The sequence below is a fragment of the Thamnophis elegans genome, chromosome 5 (genome assembly GCF_009769535.1).
Source record: "Thamnophis elegans isolate rThaEle1 chromosome 5, rThaEle1.pri, whole genome shotgun sequence".
NCBI lineage: Eukaryota > Metazoa > Chordata > Lepidosauria > Squamata > Colubridae > Thamnophis > Thamnophis elegans.
This window is the reverse complement of record NC_045545.1, coordinates 90121517-90149091: the sequence shown is the minus strand read 5'-3', so window position 1 is coordinate 90149091 and position 27575 is coordinate 90121517. Positions and strand designations below refer to the sequence as shown.

General features: G+C 39.6%; 1 protein-coding gene across 1 annotated transcript; it reads right to left on the bottom strand.

Annotated features, from left to right (window-relative positions):
* Nucleotides 1–292: 292 nt before the first annotated feature.
* Nucleotides 293–26846, bottom strand: OSBPL2 (oxysterol binding protein like 2). Its single transcript, XM_032217519.1, has 12 exons — nt 26758–26846; nt 25339–25413; nt 24150–24283; nt 21943–22040; nt 20636–20818; nt 15687–15794; nt 14197–14286; nt 13122–13245; nt 11346–11465; nt 9997–10120; nt 6773–6863; nt 293–4939 (listed from the first exon to the last, which is right to left on the bottom strand). The coding sequence occupies exons 3-12, from the start codon at nt 24264–24266 to the stop codon at nt 4837–4839; spliced, it is 1158 nt and encodes a 385-aa protein (XP_032073410.1). The 5' UTR covers nt 24267–24283; nt 25339–25413; nt 26758–26846; the 3' UTR covers nt 293–4836.
* Between the last annotated feature and the right edge of the window lie 729 nt (nt 26847–27575).

Genomic DNA, 27575 nt, shown 5'->3' with positions numbered 1-27575 from the left:
CAAAGATGTAAAGCACTGTGAAGTAGTATATCAGTCTAAGTGCTATTGCTATTGCTGAGATGGCTGGACTTGAGCCTATGAGGCATGTATGCTGCGAACCATCTTTGGCTGCCCGAGTTTCCTCCTGAGATAAAACACTCAACTTTCGAGGGTTTGGGTTTCTCCAGGAAACTGACAGAATCAAAGTGGGTCTAATAAACCCGGGTCAGGGGATTCGAGGATGACCCACGAGAAGAGACGCTGATCCACCCAATTACTGCAAAGGGACAAAGCAAGGACCCAAAACTCGGTGTCTTCTCCAAAACAGCCTTTATTTGCATTGACACTTTTTGTTTTTAACATTTATGTCCACAAACCTGTACAGACTTCTCTAAAAAGGTAAATACGAATTTGTAATAGTTAATATAGTTGGGTATTGACAGTTGTTAAATATTATAAAAATAAATCCATTTCGCTAAAGCCTTTTAATTTTTTTTAAATTTTTAATATCCTCCAACAGGTTCATGTAACATGGATAAGGCAAAAAAAAAAAAAAAAAAATCTGCCAGGAAGCGCTTTTTTTTGGGACAAGCCCCATGGGAACTTGCATAAAAATGCAGAAGGGCACCGGCAAGATTCTTCTCCGCAGGCCCACGGATCCCCATGAGGCCTGATCCAAGAAATTCTAGGTGGATTGTGCCATGTACTTGTCTTATTGTTATTATTATGAACAGGGATTATTAACGGCAAAATAAAAAACACAAAACAGGACAACAGTAGCAGCAACAGCAGCGGAGAATGAATGGGGAAATTAAGAGCTGGCAACTGGTATGTGTGCTTTGTTTTTCTTCTTCCCCACATGCTATAGACATCATAAAAATCATTTTTTGTTAGAACCGTTTGATTTTTTTTATAGGCATTTAAATATTGCTTTACTTTACAATTAAACCCAAACCACTTAAGGATTTTAAAGAGGCAACGACGTTACAGTAGATTATCAAATGAAGAATTAAAAACACAAAACCACGACGTGAAGGGAACAGCCACATTTGCAACATTAAAATACACAAGAATACAACAAACATAGAAAAACTGAAGAGCTACACAGGCATCTGAACTGTTGGGACTATCATTACAACAATGTCTTTTTCAGGATTACAGGCTACCTGAGTATCAACAGTTAGTAATCCAAAGCTTCTAAGTTTTGGGTAAGAACTCTGAGAATCAAAGTAAAACTTTCAGAAACTAATTCTAGATAGTACTGATTCACGTATTTGTATATTAACTTATTAAAATAGATCTAATCTTATGCTTTAAAACTTACACTTGCGAAGGTTTTAGTCTAATATCCTACTTTTGAGGACCAAGGGTTTTTAACGATGCCTAAGGGGAAAGTATTGTATTGATCTACCCCAAACTGTATGCAAGGTGCAGCAGTAAAAAACTTAAATTACATTTATCAAACTCATCAAAAAGGTGCCATTTCTACCCTTTTCTCTTTACTTATAAAGGTTAACAATGTAAATGAAATCATTACCAAGCAGGAATTCCTATCTTTCGTTCTATTTTTTTAAAATCTATACTTTCCAGTTAATGTTCACTTGTCAGAGCATTTAATGAATTAGTAGTGTTCCATTGATCAAGTATCTTGTTGAAGTGACGTCAAAATAATTGCTCATCTTTAAACTGCTTTGGGAAAGAGAGCGAAGGCTAGCAAAGGTTTGTAGACATGTTACGTTTTCCTGCGGGATTTATTTCGGAATGGGGAAGTCCCATCTCCGTTTCATAGCCTGCTGCTGTCATGCTATTCTAGAAATGTCTAGCAGTGTTAATCTTTGTGGTTATTTCTTGCTACGATAAAGACTGTGTTTATTGTGAAGTCAACCTAATGGCACAAGAAAAGCTATTCATCCACAGAGTTTTATTGACTCCGGTGTTGCAATATAGCATGAGGCATCATGTGGATATGGAATTCTTCCCAATGCTGACGGGTGAGTGGAACACAACTATCTGCAAATATAAAAGTTTTGGGTGTCAACCCATTGGCCTGGAGTCAAGCTAACATATGCACAAACCTTAATTCAAAACAAGGTACCAAGGTAAACACAATGGAAGTAAGCAGCCAAGAAAATAACTACTTTTTTCACATAAAAAAATATCTGCTTTAAGTTAATACCTATCTTAATATTTAACATGATTATTTGTTTTATTTTAAAAGTGCTTCCCCTCCCCCCCATGGAAGTGTCAAATGTAAGGCAGTGCTTAAGTTGTGAAGGTGGTGCTTTTAGTAAGTGCAGGTAAAAATGTAAACAATCTAAATGACTATCTTTTTCATAAGGAAGAAAAAAAACTCCTAATATAATTAAAGCTTTTAAGTCATCAAACTTTAGTGTGCGTTTCAATTCTACTCTGTTCTGAAGCATTATATTTAGTATAATAGCCTACCGTTGGTTAGAAATGAGATATACCTATGTGGGAGAACGGACTTGCAGCTTAGGAATTATTTTCCAGTACAATTAATCATTTGCAGTTAATAGCCTCCCACTATTTCTACTGGACAACAGATTTTCCGCCAGCCACCAAATCATGAACTTTAGTATAGTATATGCCTCAGTTGGTATAGAAGATGAAGACAAAAGGTGAATGAAAAATATTTGCTCTTCCTTTAAAATCAATTTTAATTTCAATTTAAAAGATTGTATTTTCCTCCTACAGCAAATTGGAATTTAGAAACATCCCTTGCCACTTCTTAAAAAAAAAAGTCCAACGGGTTTAAAAAATTAATGTGATTCCTTCAAAATATTAATGCAACCCACCTGCATTTGTCTGCATGCTTAAAAGAAGCATGGCTTAACCCTTTCCAAAACTTTTACTAATAAAAGGAGATAGTGACTTAATCAAGGGAGAAAAAGTGAGTTTCTAATGTTCTCTATTTTTACGTTTCTGGAGTTACAGCATGAAATACTGTATCATAACAGCTGGTCTTTATATAGCCTTATTGTTCAGATACCGAAATCAGTGGATTATGAGAGCAATATGAACAACCAATTCTGTAGTGGGCGTAAAGCACAAAAATTACTGCTGGAACCAATATTCACTGTTCCTACCAAAAAAAACAGAAGGGCCCATAAGAGTTTCTGGACTGGGATACATGATAAATTAATCTATTAACAATAAAATGCACACTGATTCATGGGTAACATTATGAAGGAAAAGGCAATATATTGAAATACATTGATGCAAGTGATTTCAAGAGAGGGATTACTGAAGGTATTTTGAAGCCCTGATACAATAAATGAATTTGAAGCTGCAATAATTAGCAAGTTTAGATAACCAACAACATAACATTTAGAGTTAACTAGTGCCCGTCCAAATCAATTATCTTAAAAGTGTACTTTATTGCCTCAAGTATTTTTTCATGGTAACTTTTTTATTTTGCTTGAAATGTAATGAAAACTATTCAAATATTCCTGTGTCATAGACAAATGTTCATGGGACTATAATCCAATCTCTTAATCTTTTCGCTGCCCCTTTTAAATTATTATGCTCTTGCTGGTTTACCATTTAATAGCAAGGTAAATTATCTCCAATTTGGTAAATAATAATCTAATAAATATTAACTTATTTAGAAAGCCACACATATTATCACTAATGTGCGTTAGAAATAAAAGAAAAGTACTCTTTCCCTCTGAATCCAAACAGCTCCAGGATGACATAGCTTTGACAGGTTTAAAACTGCAAACAGTTTTACACTTATTCTCGAGGAAATTCTACCAAGTGGAGATGCATCAAAAGCTTCCACTGTATCATTCAGCATTGCATAAATTAAAAAAATTGCTGTTCAAAAACATGTTATCCAGTTGTGATGCAAGTATGTGATGGGGGGGGGGAGAGAGCTCAAAATAAATATGTACTTTTGCAAAATGTATCCGAGGCAAATTGAAAGAGGAAAAAGGATGCCCATATTATGAAATGAAATGGGAAAATCAGTCCCACAGCAGAGCTGCAAACAATCAACATGTCTGAACAAAGCAAGGAGTTCATGATTTCTTACATGATATTTACACGACATCCAAGTTCCTATAAATATCTCCAAAGTGGGTTTTAAGACGAAACATTTTGCAGCTTCAAACACACAAAGAGTTTGCTGTTATCCACACTTACAAAACCAGCCCAACATTCAATGGAGTAGTTCCTTTTTTAAAAATAAAACCACAGATACTTCATTGAATCAATAAATCACAGGGCCCAGAGGCTGAGGCAAAATGGAAAAATTGCTCCTGAAAATTAAGTCTATCTCTAGTGTATGTTGTCAAACTTTTAAAAGTTAAGGAGTGTTCAAAGACTCGTGTGGATTTTGAGTGACTCTGGATTCTTGCTAGAAACTTTTTCCAATAGGATCAGCAGCATATCTGTTAGGCTAAGGTGTCCCTGGGGTCTCCAAGTTTTGAATACTTCAAAGATATATTTTATTGTTCAATTTTATTGTATTTTTAAAAAGTACCTATCTTCTCTTTTTAAGAAAGGAGCTATTTTTCCCACCGGTTATAGCGAGTTAATTCTGGCCAAAAAAATAAAAACAAAACAAAACCATGAAATGATAAATTGAAGGAAGCTAACAAAAACATGCAAGCATCTTTCCCCATTACATAATTTCATGTTGCAGCTTCAGGAAAATGAGTTAACAGCACTTCAGTATTTTGGCAAATGTACATGACAAAACCTTGATCAGTGATGGATGATTTTCATTGCTTTAGGAAAAATATATTATTTTCTTGTCATGACATAGCCCAATAGCCGCTGGACTCATTTAAGTCTATCAATTCTGGGCAAAAGAGCAACTTGCATTCAAGGTTTTCAATAGATATCCGGACAGTCAAAGAAATTTCTATCAAAATATCCTCCCGAGTATAGCCAGTCAGCAGTCCCAGTATATGGATTCGTGCCTTGGTAAAACCATCTGTAAAGAAATTTTTTTTAAAAAAGGTAGAAGAAAAGTAGTTAAATTCAGCAAAATACAGACAGTCCTTGATTTACGAATACAATTGAGCCCAACATTTCTGCTGCTATGCAAGTTTTGCCCCATTTTATGACCTTTTTTTGCCACAGCTGTTAAGCAAAGCATTGCCGCTGCTAATTGAATCATATGGTCATTAAACGAATCTGGCTTTCCTCATTGACTTTGCTTGTCAGGAGTCAGCTGGGAAGGTTACAAAGGGGGATCATATCCAACATACTTTCCTCCTCCAATTTTCTCAACAACAACCCTGTGAGGCGGACTGGGCTGAGAGAGTATGACTGGCCCATTGTCACTCAGCCAACTTTTCTGCCTAAGGCGGGATCAGATAGCCTCCTGGTGATCGTCCCACAGTGGCTTTCAGGGCTGAGACGAAACTTGGACTTAAATGGTCTTTAATCTTTATTTACTTTAATGTTTAGTTTACATTTTTCTGCATTGTCTTTAATAACTCCCTGAAGAATGGTCAATAACAGGAAAATGAGATCCAGGGAACTATAGACTGTCAGATTGACGTCAATATTAAGGAAGATTCTAAAGCAGATCATAAAACACTCAATCTGGATTCAGTCCTTCACATTCTATAATTATTCTCTCTGAGGAAAGTGTGAAGAGAACCCTTCCCAGATTTGCATCTGTGATAAAATTGAGTAAGGCAGCGAATACCCTGAGCGACAGAAATCCAGAGTGATCCTGAAGGGTTAGGAAATTGGGCTGAAAATTTAGAATTATATTTAGCAGCGCAAACGTGAAATCCTTCGCTGGGAGAAGAAATTAAATGCAGGACGCGGGAGACTAGCTTGGTAACGGTACTGGCAAAAAGCTTATCTTAGTAATTGATTGCAAAATGAGTTCAGGCTAAGCGTCTCATGTGGCTGCAAAAGGACAAACTGTAAGGCAATTTCCATCAAAGATAGTTGACAAATTATGGGAAGTAACTGTTCTGTTTTACACTTTATTGGTCACATCTCAACTTGAGTATTGTGTTCCGCTCCAAGGCTTTTGGGAAAAAATCCAGATAGGAAGATTTAGGAAGGGCAGTGAGGATTATCAAGGGACTAGAAATGTAGCCTCACAAAAAGAAGACTGAGGATAGAAATGATAGCTTTTTTCCCCAAGTATTTAAAAAGTGTCATGGAGAAGAAATGACCAGAGGGGCAGGCCAGAAGAAGGAAAAATGACTGGAATAATTAATAATAAAAGAAGGAACCAGCAGTCTGCGATGCCTATTTGCCTCTTTAATCTTCAGAAGGGAAGATCTGTAGCTCAGGCTTGAAGTGCTCCTGGTGGCCTCTGAGCTTGGTTGTTTTCTTGCAGAATTTCATTACCGAACTAATATATAAACAGAAAGCAAACCCCACTCCCTTTTAGCACTGATAATGTTATCTAGTTGGGTAATGAAATGTCTGCAGAAAACAGCCAAGGTTAGAGAGCACTAAGGATCCCATTCTTTAATCTTAATTCTGCACATTCTTCCTATTATAAAATGAAAATTGAGAGGCGGGGGGGGGGGATGGATGGATGGAAAACAACTGAGGAAGTTTTACTTTATACAGCAATTCATTCCTGACTGTGCTCCCAAAAAGACTGCTTGTCTCTTAATGGAAAAGTGTGAACTTTAAAAACATCATTTAAAAAACACTCATGCAAGATGAGAAAGAAGATTTCTATGTGATGAGATGCTACATAGTTCCTGGATCCAATCTGGATTTCCTACTTCAGGCACCTGAAGTGGTCAGCGGTGAACCCTTCCCTGTTTCCAGAACTATGCATTACCTTGTCCTCCAGTCAATTTCCTCTTTTGCACGGTCCTTGCGAGCAGTTCTTTGCTTTTCTTCTAGCCTCTCTTTTTCATTGCTTGCCATATCTAACAGATATTTCAAGATATTTTTTTAAATGAAAAATGCCATTACGGTAGATAAAGACGTTTAAAAAAAAACAGATCAAATTAAGGCCAATCTTAATACTTCTTCGTGAATCTGAACAATTTATTCAGATTTGTACTTGCCCCAGTGCATTTTTCCCTATTTGAGATTCTCAGAGTATGCTGGACTAAAAATGCCATCCCCTCTAATCAGCAGGATCAAAGTTTCACTGGGAAGGAGGGCAGAAATTATCATTCAACGCCTCTAAAAGATTTTAGGTCAAGAAAAACTATTTCCACCTAAATAATTGCACTGGGGTATTAGAAAACAAATGGAAACAAAGCAAACCACAACATTAGAAGACTAAGTACCAGTATTTCTATACTCTTTTGATCATTATTAACCAATAAATTAACCAATTTCATTGTATTTATTTTGTACAACGACAATAAAGGCTATACTACTATCCTGAATTCTCAGCTGTCTACTGATAGTCAAACTTGAGTTCTGACAAAATATTCAGAGAGATAAAATCTACAATTATGTAAATTATATATAAAAATGGTTGCTGGAATTAGATCTGTCTAGTTTAATGAAAAGAAGCACTAGGGGTGACATGATAGCAATCTTCCAATATCTCAGGGGCTGCCACAAAGAAGAGGCAGTCAAGCTCTTCTCCAAAGCATCTGAAGGCGGGACAAGAAGCAATGGGTGGAAACATATCAAGGAGAGACGCAAGCTAAAACTAAGGAGAAATTTCCTAACAGTGAGAACAATTAATCAGTGGCGTGATTAGCTGTGGATGCTCCATTTGTTTGCAATGGTATAGGGCTTCCTGCTTGAGCAAAGGTTGGACTAGAAGAACTCCAAGATTCCTTTTAAAGCTGTTATTCTGTTATTGGGAACATACAAAAGATTCATTCAACTTGAGTTATCTGAGCAGCTGTGTTTTCCCAATGGGATTAGCCCACCCCATGGAAGAGGCTTGCTATCGATCCCATTTGCTAAGGAATTCCAGTGGGCGGGTCCAAGGAGAAAAGTCTCTTTTGCTGTGGCTCCATCCCTGTGGAACTCTTTACCACTGGTCGGCCACTAGCCCCTCCAGGAGCCAAATCAAAGGAGGAGGTGTGGGAGTCAGGGTCAGCAGCAAGGCAACCTGAGAGCTCTGAGAGGGAAGAGGAAATGGAGCTGGCAGAGCGAGAGAGACAGAGGCGGAACCTGGGCTGTCCTTCAGCCCTCAGATGGAGAGTTAACAGCCCCCAGATCTGGAGGTGGCTGATAAGGAAGAGGAGGAATAGCTGGATCCAATGCCTGACCTGCGGATGTGCAGAAGGCAGAGGAGAGGAGAGCAGTGGAAATCCGTGGGCCAATCCTTGGGATGGAAGAGCCACCGCTGCTAGCGAAGCCCTACCCTAGCTTTAGGGATAAAAGGCAGGGGGTGGAGATGAATAGATGTGGCAGACAACTATTTATCACCCGGCTGGCCGGACTTGTTAGCTTGCGGTGAGAGAGAAACGTTTTGCCGGGGCTGCCGGCACTCCCAATTAAAGGAATCTTTGAGTTAATTTCAGAGGGTTTGTTGTGTTTGGGGAGCTGGGTCAGAACAGGTGGTGAGAACCTGGCCTTGCAGAAGGGTATTAAATCTTGGTTGGCTTGGGGTGCCAAGGTTGGTGCTCACTGCTGGAGGTGGTTGATGGGGTAAGAACACATGCTTTGTCATCCATCTCTTAGTCTTAATGTTTTGTGTAGTTTAATTTTTTTTTAATTTACATCGTTTTAATATTTTATTTCTTAATAAGCTGTAATCTCTCCAGAGTCACATCAGAGGAGAGGCGGGTGGCATAAAAATGTAATAAAGAAATAATAACCACTAAGCCTTCCCCTTTATTAAAACTTCCTCACAAAAATAAGCTTCAAAACCATTGAAGGAGGAGCTTGACGGAGGGGATTAAAACAGAACACCCTGCACTCAATCAACAGATAACCCTGGCAGAAAAGGCCTGACCTCAAGACATTTAGGGCTGTAGTCTATCCCTATCCTATTATTTTTATCAGCAAGAGTTTTAATTATGAGAGTTCATATCTGGAAGCTTAAAAATACAATTTGTATATGAGAATTATAACAGAATAACGGAGTTGGAAGGGACATTGGAGGTCTTCGAGTGCAACCCCTCCCCCCCCCCCAATACCAGGAGTGTGTGTGTCTGTGCGCGCGTGCTGGAGCACCGCAACCCGGAAGAGAGGAGCTGGCCAGTGCGCATGCACGTGGCGGCCAGCTGCTCTTCCAGGTTCCATCACACGCATGTGCACTGGACAACTGCTCTCTTTTGGTTTCCATCGTGTGCATGCATGCTGGCCAGCTGGTTTTTGCGCGAAGACCAGCTGGCGACAGTACACGTGACCACAGAGAGGGCTCTGCGTGCTCCGTCTGGCACGCGTGCCATAAGTTCACCGTCACGGCCCTATACTGTTGGTGTAGTTGTCCAGTCTCTTCTTAAAAATCTCCAGTGTTGGAGCATCCACAACTTCTGGAGGCGAGTCGTTTCGTTCTCACTGTCACAAAATTTCTCCTTAGTTCTAGGTTGGTTCTCTCTTTGATTAGTTCCCATCCATTGCTTCTTATCCAGCCTTTAGGTGCTTTGGAATAATACTATTTTTGTAAAGAGGTAGAATACTATTTTTGTAAAGAGGTAGAAAATTTCTAGCGTTTACCCCTTAGTAAATTCCCACCCACCCCCCACCCCCACTGTGTCCTAAAACAGGTGCACAGCTTCTAGCAGACCCACAGCATGCCAAGGGCTTCACTTCCAAAAGTGGTGCCTTCAAACAGTAGTGATTATGGCCATAACGCCAATTACATTTGATGCAATTAGGCTCAAGAACAGTGAATAGGGAGTCTTCTCCGTTTATGAATGCAATAATTTTCCTCATCAGTCACAAAATTACAACTTCATAGCAAGGTTTATAAGGGCACTCAACACTTTGGAGGTATTATGATGGATCCTTCCAAGGATCAAACCATCCTTGGAACAGAGGGAAGAGAATAAGATACACGGGCATAAGATCTGTAAGAAAAACATAGCTTTGATTAAGGATTCTAATCTTTGAGAATAATGGACGTCTACATACACGTACCTATCTCTCCATTTTCCATATGCCTTATGTCTGGTCTTAACCGGCAATCAGTAGGAGCCAATATATCTTCCATGCCCTTCTCCAATTCATTGAGAGTGACAGTAAAACTGGTGAAATTGTACATCTGAAGCAGAAACAGGAATGTAAACACACACCTTCCTCTCTAAGGGGTGGCACTGATATTAGCCCACAAGTTATGAATCAAAGTAAGACTGTTTTCCACAAAAAGCTATTAATTTTTTATAGTTAATTCCCAAAATCTTATACTAAAAGTCAACATTCCAAATTTAATTACAGGTAATCCTCGACTTACGACCACAATTAAGCCCAAAATTTATGTTGTTAAGTGAATTTTGTCCCATTTTACCATCTTTCTTGTCAGTTAAGTGAATCACCACAGTTGTTAAATTAGTAACAAAGTTGTTAAGTTAATCTGGGTTTCCCATTTAATTAAATTTAATCTGATGTCTTAATTTAGTTGGGTGCTGAAAAGGCCCTGGATATTGGGGTTTTATTTCTGCTACCTGGAGTCACCATGAGTGAGTTGGATGGCCAGATAAATTTTCTTAATAAATAAAAATAAAAAAAATATTGTGCTAACTGAATTTATGAAGTGTATTCTAAGAACATCTGGGATTCCACCATCTTTTGTTTACTGGATTACAATCTGGCATCTCTATTAAGGGGCTAGGGTTATTACAAATACATGAATTTATCAACCCATCAACCTACTGCAACGTGGCATTTAAAAGAAGATAGTGCCTTGTCTCCCTTAATCTTTAATTTGGTTTACTCTGCTATATCATCTTTAAATTAATAAAGATGTAGTGGCACCCAACACTGCATATAAATTGTTTTAATATGCCAATGTTATTATGGCTGTCCTTGATAACAATGTTATTGTATGTTCAAATTATACAGCAATAGTTTACATTCTGATTATATTAAGAATTGCAGTAAGTCTAATCTGTTGATATCTACGATATCTATATATTTGGAAGGAAAGTGTGATCCATTGAAAAACCCTGAAGGACCATATTAGAGACAGATTGTCATGGGGAACATGTATCTCGGTGACCCTGACTTGATGGCACAAAATAAGAATTCCATAGACTACTATGGAAGAGGTTCAACTTAATATCAATTCCATCCGAGTTCCAAAAAAAACCTTATGGCTAATGAGCAGTTTTACAGCATCAGAATTAACATTTCAAGTATTTGACAACTGGTGATCTTTTATTCATCGAACTCTTTTAATATTCTAAAAGGTAATATATTCTAATCTACTGCTGTGCTTTCGGTCAAGTATATAACATGAAAATCCACTTCCAATGTTCAGAGCTGCTCACCTGTGATGAATTCGATGGCCTTGAGCTTATCCTCCAAAGTAGTTTACTGCCAGGTATAACTTGCACAGTTTCTTGAACGTCCGGCATATCATCGGCTTCATCGTTTTCAGGTTCATCTCTCTTAAAATGAAATAATTACGTATATTCAATCAGAAGAGCACCAAGGAATTTCAGAACTACTTTCAAGCCACACATGGCTTTCCATTTAGGCACAACACTTCCTGGTTCCTTAAACCAAAGGTTCTGGAGACCTTAAACAGCAAGCTATGATTTAAGGCAGAGAATTTCCAAACTTGGAAACTTTAAGACTTGTGCACTTCAACTCCCAGAATTCCTCGGTCAGCCACGCTGTCTGGGAAATTCTGGGAATTGGAAGTCCACAAGTTGCTAAGTTTGGAGACCTCTGATTTGACTCCCAACGACATTATCCCATTTGGATATCCTTGGGGGAGGATTTAAAAACCACGAAGCAAATTTAGAAAAGGAAATGGGAAGAAGAATGGGGAAAGACAGAGCGCCCGCCCACTCGCCACTTGCCTTAACTGCCTGCTTTCCCCACCCATCCCGCCCTATATATGCCACTGCCTTCATCACGCAGCCCAGCTAACTGCCTCATGTAAGTCACTCCTCAGGTGACCTGACCTTCCCGGTAACACACTCGCTTGCGCATGCGCACAGACTCTGCTCTGCGGCTGTGGCCTACCTAAGCTGCCTTACTACATCATTCTTCCTAGGCTAAGCTATGTTATTAAAAAAGGGGGGGAAAGAGTAACTAATATCAACCATAGTTAAAGAGCGGAAGATAAAAAGAAGCAAAGGATAGCTGGTTCACATCATCCCTGTTCATTTTTCTATACTTAAAATCTATCTTTGCTTCAGCCACGCCATCGACCCAGTCATACATTGATTTTTATTCATTAAAATCACCCCTTTCCTCTGTGACAATGTCTGCTCCTACCTTACTCTCACTTTTATACTAGTTGTTACATTCCCACCTCCCACTATTATCAAGGACCAAAAATCCCTCTTTTTTCAATTTCACCCTTTGCCTGCTCATTTTGTCAACAGGGACTCTAGAGGTCTGCCATTACAATGAATTGCAGAGGGAAAGGAGAGCAATGGAAAAAGATGTACAGTGTTTCTCGCCTTAAGGCAAGATGGGTAGCTTATAAATTTAATGAATAAATTATTAAAAATCTATATACAGGTAATCTTTAGACTTTCAACAGGCCACTTAGCAACCACTCAAAGTTAAAATAGACTACCTCACAGCTAATTATGACGCCGATTCGAGGTTGGAAGGCGACCCCCGCTTCGCCCTGCGGTCACATTTTGGGTGCTAAGCAACTGTCAGCACTTACAGCCATTTGCTGTGTCCAATGGTCACTTGACCATCATTTATGACTTTTTGGGCGGAAATCTGTGTTTATTTCCAATTTCTGGCAAAAAGCAGACCACAGATTTGCTTAATGACTGCAACATTCGCTTTGCGACTGCTGCAAAAACAGGTGTAAAATCGGTACAGCCACAGGTGACCTCCTTAATGATCGGCATGGCACGACCGTTAATTCTGGCTTCAATTACGGTTGTAAATCAAGGACTAATTGCAATCCCTGATTGCACTGGATAAAACCTTGGATAATCCCAGAACTTAACAAGGTAAACGATGGTACCCTTGTCATAATTTAAGCAATAATCATCCAGTTTAGACTGCATCCTATTTAGAGAACATGTATCTTAAAATGACGGGCAAGCTCCCACTTTCATAAAACTTACCGGCTTTGGTTTCTTCTGATCGCCACCTTTCCTCTCGTTCTTCTTGTAGTTTTCGTAAGAATAAGGATCAACGCACCACAAACATTCTGTCCATTTCCCATAGATGACTGACAGTTTCTTCTTACTATTTTTAAAAGACATTTTACTTTACTCAGATTCTGTGCATTTCCAGCCTACTTAAAATCTGATAGAATCTAATTCAGCCCTAACAGCACAAATGAAATATGGTATGATCCTTAATACGGGCTGATAATGAACAGTTATGAGATTAACTTTTATAATATGGAGGATTTCTTACTCTAGCTAGCTATCAACTCCATAATGTTATTTTTCTTTCCCTCATCAGATGATCTGGAATAGGAGTGGCTGAAAAAAAACAATAACCCAAGATGACATGAAAAGCTATCATTATCTGCATTTGCTGAAAAGAACAAGACCTCAAAATGTAGACTTAGATTTAGACTTGGATTAATTTTATTGTCACTTTAAATTAATTTTATTGTCACTTTAATCGGCATACACTAAAATGAAATTTTGTTGCATACAGCTCTCAAGGAGTCACCACCTCCAATATACACTACATAAACATGACACTGAAAGAATTAATATGCATAGACGCAAATATATTATATGACACAGAGAAGTAACAGTCTAGTTCGGTTGTATACATGTACATGGCAAGAAAAACAAATCTTGCAAGTTTACCAGACGGATAGCATACCAGATGTACGTAGAAACACAACTTCTAGCAGCTTTTAACATACTCTCACCTTAAGTTCACACCTTCTACATTTTGGATCTTTTGCAAAATTATAGTTAGTTATAAAATGTTCTAAGAGAAAAAAGTAGTCACTTTATTTCCAAGGCAATAAAAATCCAGAAATTAAATTAGGTGAGGAAAAATTAATTACAGGGGCACCTTGGTAAGTCAACTGCTTTGAAACTCATCGCATTTGGTAATCAACACATTTTGAAGTAAACATTTTGTCCTGGTATTCATTGTTTGTTGGTCCAACGTTGGACCTCCAACGTCCCTTCCAGCCCTATGATTTTATGATTCTGATAAATTACTTACTTTTTATCTTGAATGTAGCCCTCTATTCTGTGAAGCTCTTTACCGAACAGTCCACATGGTTTAAAGTTAAGAATACATTTATCTCCAGTACTATAAAAAGAAAATGAAACAGGTTACATAGTGCTAAGATCTTCTCCCCCATTCAGCATCTGCATCATATTAATTTTTTCTTTATTTTTATTTGTATCCTGCCTTCATTATTTTCGCAAATAAATTCCAGGCAGCCAACATATCCAGCCCAGCTTTCTCCCCTTATTTTCCCCAACAACCTTGCGAGACGGATCGGGGCTGAGAGAGAACGTCTTGCCCAAAATCACCTAGCTGGCTTTCAAGGCAAGACTAGAACTCCCAGTCTCCCATTCTCTAACCTGGTGCCTCAACCATTAGACCAAACTGGCTTGCTCTGTTTGTCTGCCTCTCTCATAATGTTGCTATATCACTGTGTTTTTAACTACCGTAACATGGGCAATTTTACTGTCATTTGGGCCAGTTCTTCCAGGGAATTGGGGCGGGGAGAGAAACAGACCAGCAGCTAGTTCATCCTCATACCTAGAAGGATGCCCCAACATTATGAAGTGTGGCCACTTCATAATGACAAAGGGCAGCAGAATTTAAATTGACTATGGAGATTCTCAGTCATCAGGTCCTGGTTGCCCCCAAAGTGCTTTTTTCAAGAGGCAACTGGGCTTTCTTGTTTTTCTTTGAAGATGTTTCGCTTCTCATCCAATGAGCTTCTTCAGCCAAGGTGGCGCAGTGGTTAAAGTGCTGTACTGCAGCCACTTCAGCTGACTGTTATCTGCAGTTCGGCAGTTCAAATCTCACCGGCTCAGGGTTGACTCAGCCTTCCATCCTTCCGAGGTAGGTAAAATGAGGACCCAGACTCTGGGGGCGATATGCTGACTCTGTAAACCGCTTAGAGAGGGCTGAAAGCCCTATGAAGCGGTATATAAGTCTAACTGCTATTGCTATTGCTATTCTTGGATGAGAAGCGAAACATCTTCAAAGAAAAACAAGGAAGTCCAGGTGCCTCTTGAAAAAAGCACTTTTGGGACAGAACTGAAATTGGTTTCTTTGATCAGATATTTCAACCATACTGAATTAAAAAAAACCAATACTGCAGCCTGCACTAGAAGCACTTTTTATTGTGTTATTGTTCGCACCCAACTTTTAAACAACATTGAAGTTGAGGAGCTTTAGGATTTCTAAAGGAGAAACCTCTTCAGAAGGTTTCAGAAGAATTCCCGCAGTAGCAGAGATTTCTCACATACTGTGTCCCAGGGTTAGAAAGAAATGTAACATTTCTTTAAGGCAGGCTCATCTCTTCCCACGCAAAAAGAAGAGAGATATTACCCACACACAAAAATCCTTATCTCGAACTGCTTCTGTCAATAGGCAGAACCAGAGAGACACTGATGGTTACACCTTCAAGTGGCATATATTACATTTGGCAAGTTTTAGAACACACAGTTATGATATAAATGAAAATTTACCTGTGATTTATAATTTCTACTGTTCCATACTGTTCTATCCAGAGCTTGCCAATAATTACATTATGTACACAACAGGTAGGATTAGTCCAAGTGAAAGCTTCATGGTGTCTGTAAGTGAAGGAGAAAAGGTTGATCAGATGCTTGGAAAATAAAATGAAAGGTGGGGGGGGGGAAGTATTTGAAACGACTGTTATCCCACTCCATCATTTAATGCACACTTGCTTTTTGCACTGCATGCTTGAGCCTGGAGCGTGTACAATGTGCACAAAAAGGCTGCTAGAGAATATAAAAGGAAAATAAACAGATTTGTTTTTATTTTTCCTGATGACATTAAAAAAGAGATTGAAAACCTGGTAACAGGTTGAGGTCCTCAACGTACAATCATACCAGTAGTGACCATTCCAAGTTACAACAGACAGAAAAAAGTGACTTATGGCCATTTTTCACCCTTACGACTGTTGCGCGTCCCCACAATCATGTGATCAAAATTTGAGTGCTTGGCAACTGGCATGTATTTATGACGGTTGCAGTGTCCCAAAGTCACTTGATCACCATTTGTAACCTTCCCAGCTGGCTTCCAACAAGTAAAGTCAGTGTGGGAAGCCAGATGATGCCAGACTATGGCAGAGAAGGTCGTAAAGCGGAACAAAACTAACTTAACTGTCTCACTTAGCAACAGAAATGTTCGGCTCAATTGTGATCATGAACCAAGGATAGGTTGTACTGTCCCAGACTTTGAAGTAACATGATGATAAACTGTAAGATTCACTTATAGTCAAAAATCACTTGTTGACATGGGGGACTATAGAAATTGACCAAATAAATATATAAGATTTGATTTTGTTTGGTGTTTTGCTTTGCAAATTTCTATGGGTTTTGTTAGTTTATTAATCATGATTTTACTGATGTGAAGCTCCTAGACTACGTAGACTTTCCCTAAATTCTATGTAAATAACTATAACATTAAATAAAACTGAAAGCAAACTAGTTTTAAAACCAAAATATGAACATTAACAATGAAGAAAAAATGAACAAGATGAAAATAATAAGTATCACTTTAAAACATTATTTTGTAGTTGATTGGAAGGAAGGGATATCATTTTTTTTAAATTACTTAATAATTTGAAAAGATTGCTGGGATTTTTAACAGCTTCACACTGTAGGCAGGTTGGGCTAAAACAGAGGATACAAACAAGGGATTTTACTGGTTTTTACTAAACCAAATTCTTACATTCCTAAGAGCACCAACACCCTTTACATTTTTGAAACTTACTCTCAAGATAGGATTTCAGCAAAAATAAAATCCTAGAATTGACAACATACACTTAATGTTTAGCAAAATATTTCCTTGTTCTACCAAAGAGAGAACATCAGCCACATCAAACAAAGCCTAAATTACATATTAAAAATGTTTCATTCCCTCCTTCTCCACCTTTTATATCCCACATAAAACCTGAATCACAAATATTCCTTCACTGGAGTAAAAGACATACAAGCAAATTAACAAAGAAAATGACACTTTAAGAGGACACGGCATTAAAAAGGAAAGCCAGTCAAATATTTATTTCTCATTATGAATTGGGCGAATTCACTGAAATGTGGTGTTTTTAGGGGATCCTTGGTGCTCTCTGAACTTGGTTGTTTTCTTGAAGATGTAACCTCACCAGTGCTAGTAAGAAGTGGAGTTTGGTCTCAACAACCAGCAATCAACATCCAGATGAGCAAAAATTAACTCAAGATTACCATCAGACCAACAATAAAGAAATAAGCAATACCCCAATCAAGAAACTGCCAATGAAGCCAAAAGTCAACAGCCCAACAAGTCAACAGCCCAACGAAAAAACCTCAAACCTCCCCAAGGCAAGCCACTAAAATATAAACTGAGAGCAAACCCCCTTCTCTACTAGCACTGATGATGTTACCTAGTTGGGATAATGAAATGTCTGCAACCAACCCCAGAGAGCACCAAGGAACCATCATTTTAACCCTGAGCTACAAATACTCTCACTTGTTGTGATATTTTTATCTGTCCCTTTTCATTATGCAATTGTGGATGATACTATTGTCTTCGAAATTCACAACTGATGTACAAACAGTGGATGGCTTAGAATCTCTCTGTATGCTTGCTAATGTCCCAAAGCTGCTTTTTCAGGAAGCAACTGGACTTTCTTGTTTTTTTTCTTTTGAAGACATTTCGCTTCTCATCCAAGAAGCGTCTTCAACTCTGGCAGGATGGTGGAGAATGGAAGGATTTAAATTCCTTGCAGACAGCTGGTAATCTGAATCCTTTCAGAGCAGGGGTGTCAAACTCACGGCGGTGTCATGTGACATATCAGGACATTTAACCCCTTCGCTAAACTGGACGTGGCCATCGCGTGATGCATGCAGCCTGCGGGTCGGGAGTTTGACAGCCCTTCTTTAGAGGGTCGTTGAAACACTTGGAGGTTTAACTGTGTCCTCAGGGTCACCTGAGTAGTGCTCCTGGTTCCTGCAAAATTTCCCCCCCTGGAAATCCATTCATACTCCCACACCATTCCAAGGGTGTTCATCCCAAATTGTATAGCTAAAAGTCTGTAGAGATTCTCAGTCATCCAGGTCGTGGTGGTCCCAAGGGTGCTTTTTCAAAAGGCAACTGGACTTACTTGTTTTTCCTTTTGAAGATGTCTTCAAAGAAAAAAGTAAAACAAAACAAGAAAGTCCAGTTGCCTCCTGAAAAAGCACCTTTGGGACAACCATGACCTGGATGACTGAGAATCTCTACAGACTTTTAGATGCTTGTTAATGGTTATAATATGCAACATATTGTTACCTTTCCCCCAGTGGAATAAGTGCAGTCTAGATTAGAAAACCTTCCATCTCCAGAGTAAAATACTGCACTCCTTCCTCATACCATTAAGATTGGCCGGTAGGCTGGTGGTGAGTTATTATAGGCAATTTGAGCCTTAGAACTACAAACATATGAAGGTTCCGATTTGGTTTAAGCTAAGGGCGCACCTAATCCTATGGCAGGCTGTAGCCAATCGTTCATTTGCCTTCATTTGTGAGTAGCCAATCAATTCAGAAGCATGCAAACATGCATAAAACCAAGTAGGGTATCAATCAATCAATCAATCATTCATATAATAATCTCTCTCCCCTGTTGCTCCCTAGCACGCTGCATGTTATTTCAAAGACAGCAAACAGCCATCAAGGTCCCCCCAGCCCAGGCCTGTCAAACTGGCGACCCACAGGCCAAATGCGTCAAGCGCAGGCCACGCCCACCCTGGCTCCACAAAGGGGAAAAAAAGCATTGTGATATGTCATGATGCGCCATGTGACACGATCAAATTTGACACTCGTGTCCTAACCCATTAACAGTCCAGGAATATATTTGGTTCCCTTTTCAAATTATGTAAATTTGTACAGAGCACATTGCTAATCCCTATAAATTCTAGTATAGGTGTGTGGTGCATGAAGAGATGAATTTGCATTGGTTGTGAATCTCATTGCCTCGAGTTTGAAGGGATAATCCTGACTTCCTTTGGCACCAAAGAAAAACGCATGCATTGCAACAGCTTCACTGCTAGCCATTCAGTAATCACTTTGATTCCCGTTCTCACTGATCATGCAAAGTAATCTGTTAGTCAGCACGTTTATCAGTAAGCAAATATAATCTGAACTCATGCTCTATAACAGAGGTGGGGAATTATGTCCCTTATTGTTCCCCATTCTGCTAAAGTGTGTTTTCTCTCTCTCTCTCTCCCTCCCTCTCCTCTCTCTCTCACACACACAGAGTTACAGCTGTTGAGCAGAATAAAGCCAACAAGTAAAATAGGTACCCATACTCTGACTTATGATTGCAATGGGTCCTACACATCACAGTTGTAAGTCGTGATGAGGTCATGACCAGGTCATAAGTAGCCCCTTCAGTAACTCTGTTGTAATTTTGAACAGTCCCTAAGTGACCTAAATTGAAATCTACTTGTATTGATGACACAATAATGCAACTATACAGTAAAGCAATTCAGACTTTCTAAACTATATTATGGAAAAGCACAGAGCAGATGTATTTATGACAACGTGGCTCTCATCAAGTCTTACAGAAATAATTAGATTTAGTTTTAAATGTTGTTATTGTTGTTAGTTGCGAAATCATGTCCAACCATTGGAGAATGTTCCTCCAGGTCTTCCTGTCCTCTATCATCCCCCGGAGTCCATTTAAGCTCATGCCTACTGCTTCGGTGACTCCATCCAGCCACCTCATTCTCTGTCATCCTCTTCTTCTTTTGCCCTCCCTCTTTCCTAGCATGAGGCTCTTCTCCAGTGAGTCCTTCCTTCTCATTAAGTAGCCAAAGTATTTGAGTTTCATCTTCAGGATCTGGGCTTCTAAAGAGCAGCCAGGGTTGGTCTTCTTTAGGACTGACCGGTTTGATCGCCATGCAGTCCAAGGGACTCGTAGAAGTCTTCTCCAGCACCATAGTTCAAAGGCCTCAATTCTTTGGTGCTCAGCTTTTTTAAGGCTGAGTTTTAAATAATTTTAAATAGAAAGGCTTTTTAATAAACAGGCGTTTTAAATAGACAGGCTTTTATCAGCCCAAAATAAATTTCTTAGTACATATAAACTAATAGCAAATATATAAAGCATCATTCATCAATGGGATGCAGTGCACTAATGATGTTATCTAGTTTGTAATGAAAAGTCTGTTTGAGAACCACCAGCCTTAGAGAGCACTAAAGAATTTGCAGTTTAACCGTCAGCCTGCAAATATTCTTTATCAGTATTGATATTTCTGCGCTATAATTTATGTAGTTAATACCATTTGAGGTATCTAAGTTATAGAAAGTTTATTATAGAAACGTAAGTCCTCATATGCAAAAACCATCCAGAAAGAGATGAACAAATGAAAATTCCTTAGTAGAGGTAGCTATTAAAATGAAACGCCAAGACAAGAAAGAAGAGAGATACTTACTTTATCAGTTCCAATGTTATGGTTCCCCGGGGTTCTGCTTCTACGCTCTTCCCCCAAAACTTCAATTTAGGATAAATTGAGCCATGAAAAATGAAGTCCTGGTTTAAGCCTTCAGAGTAAAATGCACTGATAGGTGGATGATGACTGACTTGTTCAGAAATTAACCTAAAACCTAAATCCTCCCTAGAAATAAGAAAAAGTGATCATTAATATTATTGAAAAGGTTCAAATTATTCTTGTGGTATAGTTGTAAACATTTGTCTATCAATTGTAACAGCTTCTTTATCTTCTTATTTGTTTCATTCCTATATGGCCAATATCTATTATAATAACTGGCTTTGCTGAGCTGATGATGTTACCTAGTTTGGTAATGAAATGTCTGCAAGAAAGCAACCAAGCTCAGAGAGCATAAAGGACCCCACAGTTCAACCTTGAGCTACAAATATTCTAATAGTAGAAATACTAAGAGCACTAACTTGTACTGGGCAACTTCAAAGCTCAAAAACAGAACAAGACCCCCTTGGCTTTAGGAAAGGCCGCTTGCTACCAGTCAAAACTTGGAGGTAGGTTACTCAAGTGAGGTAGTACTCTAGGGCTCCCCCTAGAGCCGTGATGGCGAACCTATGGTACACATGACAGAAGTGGCACACAGAGCCATCTCTCCAGGCATGCAAACTGTCACCTGTTGCTCTTCCAGGTTCCGGCGTGCCAGCCATCTGTCTTCATGCATGCATGCACACCAGAATGCGCATGTGCACTGCCCAGCTGGTCTTGTGCATGTGCACACCAGAAACCAGCTGGCCAGTGCGCATGCTGGAAACCGGAAGATCATCTTCCTGGTATACACATGCGCACCAGGCAGTTGCTCTTCCAGTTTCCGGCACATGCACACTCCCATTTTGGCACTCGGTGCTGAAAAAGTTCGCCAACACTGCCTTAGAGAATTCTTCCAGATCTCCTTGGTTTTCACCCTTTGTAGGTCATTTCCCTTTTGCTTCTTCAGGTTCAGAACTTTTTATTCTTACCCTGATCTGCCATAAAAGCAGCGGACTGAAACTGACACAATACTTGCCTGCTGTGATACGGCCATTCCAACTAGAAATTCTATAAGGGACGATCTCAAAAGATCTGCAAAGCATTACTATGTGTTGTGTAGGATTAGCCCATGCCATTTTGCAACAGGCAGGCATCTGGCTATAATCTTGAAATATTATATTCACAAAATTCAAACCAGAAGCATTATTTGGGCCAGGAGCAGAAGACATATATGGCACACTACAAAAGTGAAATTAAGACTGTAGCCTCACCTGATTAATTCATATGTTTCTCCAAGGAGAGGGTTAAATGGTTTGCCTGTTCTCTCCCATTGAGAGGCAACAGCAGATACCGCAAAAGCAGCAACAATCTGCAAGATACATTAGGGGTAAGAGTTTCTCCCACAGAACGGAAAATGACACAAATCACATTAATTAATTATTAATATAACAACACAATTAAACATCATTGTTAATTTTCAAATGCTCTTATCCAGATTCCCACACAGAAACATGTTGTGAGAGTGACCACACACTGGAAATATTAATAACACACTGTGGGTGCACTTAAGTGTTACGTGGTAGGTGCACTCACAAAATGATTGCTGGCGGTAGAGTCCCTTCATTCATAAAAAGGCTGATTTCGGCAGATTCCTACTGTCACTTTTTCTAGAATAGCTCCTCCCTGAATGTCCTCCACTATTCCAACTTTCTTGTTGTTAGTTGAGAAGCCGTGTCTAACCCATCGCGACCCATGGACAGCATTCCTCCAAGCCTTCCTGTCCTCTACCATCCTCTGGAGTCCATTTAAGCTCACACCAACTGCTTCGGTGACTCCATCCAGCCACCTCATTCTCTGTCGTCCCCTTCTTCTTTTGCCCTCAATTGTCCCCAGCTTGAGGCTCTTCTCCAGTGAGTCCTTCCTTCTCATTAGGTGGCCAAAGTATTTGAGTTTCCTCTTCAGGATCTCGTCTTCTAAAGAGCAGTCAGGGTTGATCTCCTCTAGGACTGACCGGTTTGATCGCCTTGCAGGCCAAGGGACTTGCAGGAGTCTTCTCCAGTACCAGAGTTCAAAGGCCTCCATTCTTTGGCGCTCAGCCTTTCTTATGGTCCACATTTCACAGCCATGCATTGCAACTGGGGAAAACCATAATCTTGACTATACACTACACTTGACTAAACTTTTTTTGGCAGGGTAATGTCTCTGTTTTCTAGTATGCTGTATTCCAACTTACAATTGATCTTTTTCAGAGTATATGAACACACTTCCAAAAAGTAGACCTAAAGTTTTTTTTTCCCCTTCGGGATCAATTCTAATATCAGGCCAAACTGGCTTTTGGCCTTAATTAATCAATTTGATAGTCTGCTGTTCAATGCAGATGCTTTATTTCTCCTAATGAGAAACTAGCCCTGATTATACAGTAGGTAGTCCTCGACGTACAACCACAATTAAGCCCAAACTTTAGTTTCTAAGTGGCTGGCATGACTAAAGGCCAAAGGCACATGGAACACTGTTACCTTCCCACCAAAGATGGTCCCTATTTTTCTACTTGCATTTTTACATGCTTTCGAACTGGTAGGTTGGCAGAAGCTGGGATAAGTAATGGGAGCTCACTCCATTATGTGGCGCTAGGGATTCGAACTGCCGACTTTTCTGATCGACAAGCTTAGCCACTGAGCCACCGCTCAGTTTGTATTTTCATACATACGACAGTGTAGCTCCATGAGAATTAAGTTAATTGAAGATATAGAGACCCACCCTACATCCAAGAGATAGGGATAATTAATCAACTCTCACAGGAACAGCAAAAGTAACTTTGGGTAACTGATCAAATTAGCATGGAAAACAAAGAACAATGGATACTTTCTGCTTCTTTCCACATGGCTTATTGCACTTATCACATTTTAATGTTTTATTGTTTGTTTGCAATTTCTTGGTTGGATTGTTGGGAGTTGCCCAGAGGTATTGAGAGTCAGATGGCATACAAGTTTCAGCAAACAGCAAAGACAATAGTAATCTTGCCAGGAAAGTTCAGCCTATTAGTTCCTGTGCTCTCTGAGCACTGGGTCAGAGGATTTTAATATCAGGCCAGCCAGGAAATCTATACTACAGTCCTTGGTATTCTGAAGCCAAGTGCTGTCTGCAGATAGGGAAACTTCTAACTGCCTCTCCTGGCCTGAGCTGAACCCCTGCTTTACACTGGAAGAGGCTTTATAGAGCTATAAATATCTGGAGTCACCAGCTAGCCTTCAGTCAGAAAGGTTGTGAGCTTTCCATGACCTAGCTACTCTGTCTCTCTCTCTGTCTGTCTGTCTCTGTCTGTCTGTCTCTGTGTCTATGTCTGTGTCTCTCTCTGCCCCTCCCCTCCCTTTCCCTCACACAAATCCCTACTTTTACAAGATCCTTATTATATGATACCATGCAATGTGAAGGAGGAGAAAGCCTTAATATAGCCATAAAAATAAAAATAAAAAATTACCTGCATTCTTTCTAGAGGGTTAGAATGACAGTTTGCTTTATTAATGAGGTATGTGTGCTCCATATATTCTGTTATTCGTTGAAGGAAGCTCAGGGGTTCATTGAAGGCAATGGGCATGGTAATTTTGACAGCTCCTAAGTAGTGAGAAGAGGGGAGGGGGGAATAGAAAACTGTGATGCCACAAGCAAATTTAAACAACTGTCAATTAATAGATATCAGCCCCAGATATCAGCCTTACAGCTTGCTGCTACATAAACATCAGACAAACAAAACATAATGCAAAGGGATGATATTTCAGCTGCCACAACATATTATACTGCCCATTTTTTTCAATATGAGAAGTCTTTGAACAATTACTACTTAATCTATCCATTCTGCTCAGTGTGTGGACCTATCTGCTTTACACACATTATATTCCAAATGTATTGTAGCCTGTTTCTCAATCTCAGCAACTTTAAGATGGACTTCAACTCCCACAATTCCCCAGCCAGCCATGGCACTCTACAAGCTGAAGTCCAGCCATCTCAGCAATAGCACTTAGACTGATATACTACTTCACAGTGCTTTACATCTTTGTCTAAGGGATTTACAGAGTTAGCATATTGCCCACAACAATCTGGCTCCTCATGTTACCCACCTTAGAAGGCTAGAAGGACGAGTTCAACCTTGAGCCGCTGAGAACCGAACTCCTGGCAGTTGGCAGTATTAGCCTGCAATGCTGGATTCTAACCACTGTGCCACGCAGGAGTAGGTTCCAGCAGGCACCACTGCCGGTTTCGCTCATGGCCACGCATGTGCGGTTCAATAAAAATTGTTCTGCGCATGTGCAGAAGCCAAAAACAAGATGGTGATGCCTATGGGAGAACCGATTCGGGGACGCGGCAGGCCTGGGACGCTGTCGGTTCCAGTGGCTCAGGCCGCCCAAACCACTACCGGTTTGGCCAAACCAAGCCAAACCGTTAGGAACTCACCACTGGTGCCACGGCTCCTAAAGATGCTTAGGTTGAGAAGCACTGTAATAGATCATCAGCCAGCCATCAGGAAACAAGGAAATCCTATTTGCCTTCTGTATGTATTCACTAGTATGTGCATTACTCGTCCATCTGATTTATTGCCATCCATCTGATTTATTTCCACATATTAATCAAACATGCCAAGCAAACCATACTAGTAAACCATAGCAACTTACCAATCCAATACACTTTTTTAAGATACTCCAAACACTGAAATCACTCTAGTAAACATTGGGGCAGGTAAAGATGTTCTGCAGGAAGAATAAATCAATATTTTAATACTAGGGTCCCATATCTTTCAATAAAATATTATTCTGCAATGGTCACTACACAAAGCTGTTTTCTGATTTCTTCAATCATACAGGTGAACAGTTTTAAAGTGAAGCCACCTGTTGGGATATTTTCAGTAATTCTTCCAAGATTCTTTCAACACTTTTGGCTGAACTTACAATATTATGAATGTATATGAGAATTATCCTGCCTCGAAGAATATGGTATATGCAAACCTATGTGCACTTTAAACACAACGATAGCAATTTCTAAAAATTGAGAATGTAAATATTATTTAGTACAAACTCTATTGAAACAATGAGATTCATCTCCAAGAAAAGGGTAAGGGTTTTTTGCACAAAGCAAACTTGAAACAATAAGATCAAATCACCTAATGAACTGAATTAGATTTCTATGGTTAACTTTTTAAATGAAAACTAAATGGGAGAAAATCTAACAGACTCTGCCAACAAAGTCCAAATAAAACTTCGGCTTAAAAAATTAAACATTCTTTTAGATCAACGTTTTCAACCTTGGTTGGCAACCTTTTAAGATGGTTGGACTCCAACTCCCAGAATCCCCCAGCCAACATGGTTGGCTGGAGAATTCTGGGAGTTGGAGTCAATCATCTTACATTTGCCAAAGTTGACAAACACTGTTTTAGATAATCCTGGAATGGGGAAAAAAAAACCCTCACACAACTAAGCAATTAAAATCAATGCTTGTCTTAATTTAATCCAACTAAAGATGAAGGACCTTACAGTCTACCTCAGCACTCGACTGCTTCAAACGTGTCGAATTCTGTAATCAACATGTTTTGAAGCAGGAATCTTCACCTGGCATTTGTCTTTCTCCCGGTAGTCAACGTGTAAGGAATAACTTGCTGACGTCAGCTGCTTCATGACCTGCTATTTCTTCTGGCTGAAATACGGGGTCACGTGGCAAGTCTCATGATTTTCTACATACCTGTCAGTTTTAAAATTCATCATATCTTCCAGAACGAATTACCGATGGTACTGAGATGCCACTGTATTTTTCAGTTTGTTTGTAGAATGTGATTCTCAAAATGTAGCATTCCCACTTCCCATTTTGACCGTTGCTCTTGGAACCCCTCCTAAACTGCCCTCTGTTTTACTTTGTAGTTTATGTAGCAAACTAATAACTTAATAATTAAAAAGCAAAAAAAAGTTCTTCATGCACAGGTATGAAGTCTACACACTGCTCACTCTCAAACATAGTTTCCTTAATAAAATAAATAAAAATCCCAACCAAAGCAATTATTTTACTAATGGGAGGTCCTGCTTGGTCCGTTCCAGAGAAAGTACCTGTGTTTCTTGATTCCATTCTCTTGTACTGGCCCGTCGCCATTGTGCTTTCCAGTCCGGTTACTCTGGTGATCATCCACATCGACTTTGTGAACTGCTTCTGAAAATTCTCCTGAAGAATTATCCGAATCAAAGCCTGTGTAAATAAGTGGATCGCATTGAAGCATATCACAGGGTGATATACAGGTTGTCCTGTAAATAATACAATAATGGAAAGCAGCAAGCATGAAGTACTTCTGCGCATATGAACTGCATGTTTAAATGTCATAAACAGAATTTTTTGTGCTATTCCAGTATGAAGCACCGTATGTTCCATTCCTTTGTGTTTGATTGCGCTTACTCCTTTATACTTTGTTTATTTTCCTAGTTGCAATGCTGTGAAAGTTGGACCATAAGAAAGGCTGAGCTCCAAAGAATTGAGCCTTTGAGCTATGGTGCTGGAGAAGACTCCTGCAAGTCCCTTGGACGGCAAAGCAAGCGAACTGGTCAGTCCTAGAGGAGATCAACCCTGATTGCTCTTTAGAAGGCCAGATCATGAAGATGAAATTCAAATGCTTTGGCCACTAAGGAGAGGAAGGACTCACTGGTGAAGAGCCTCATGCTGGGAAAGATGGAGGGCAAAAGATGAAGGGGACGACAGAGAATGAGGTGGCTGGATGGAGGTCACTGAAGCAGTCAGCGTGAGCTTAAATGGACTCTGGGAGATGGTAGAGGACAGGAAGGCTTGGAGGAACGTTGTCCATGGGGTCACGATGGGTCGGACACGACTCCTTTATGCGACTGCTTATGTGGACCATCTAAACTAGATAAGTTAGGTT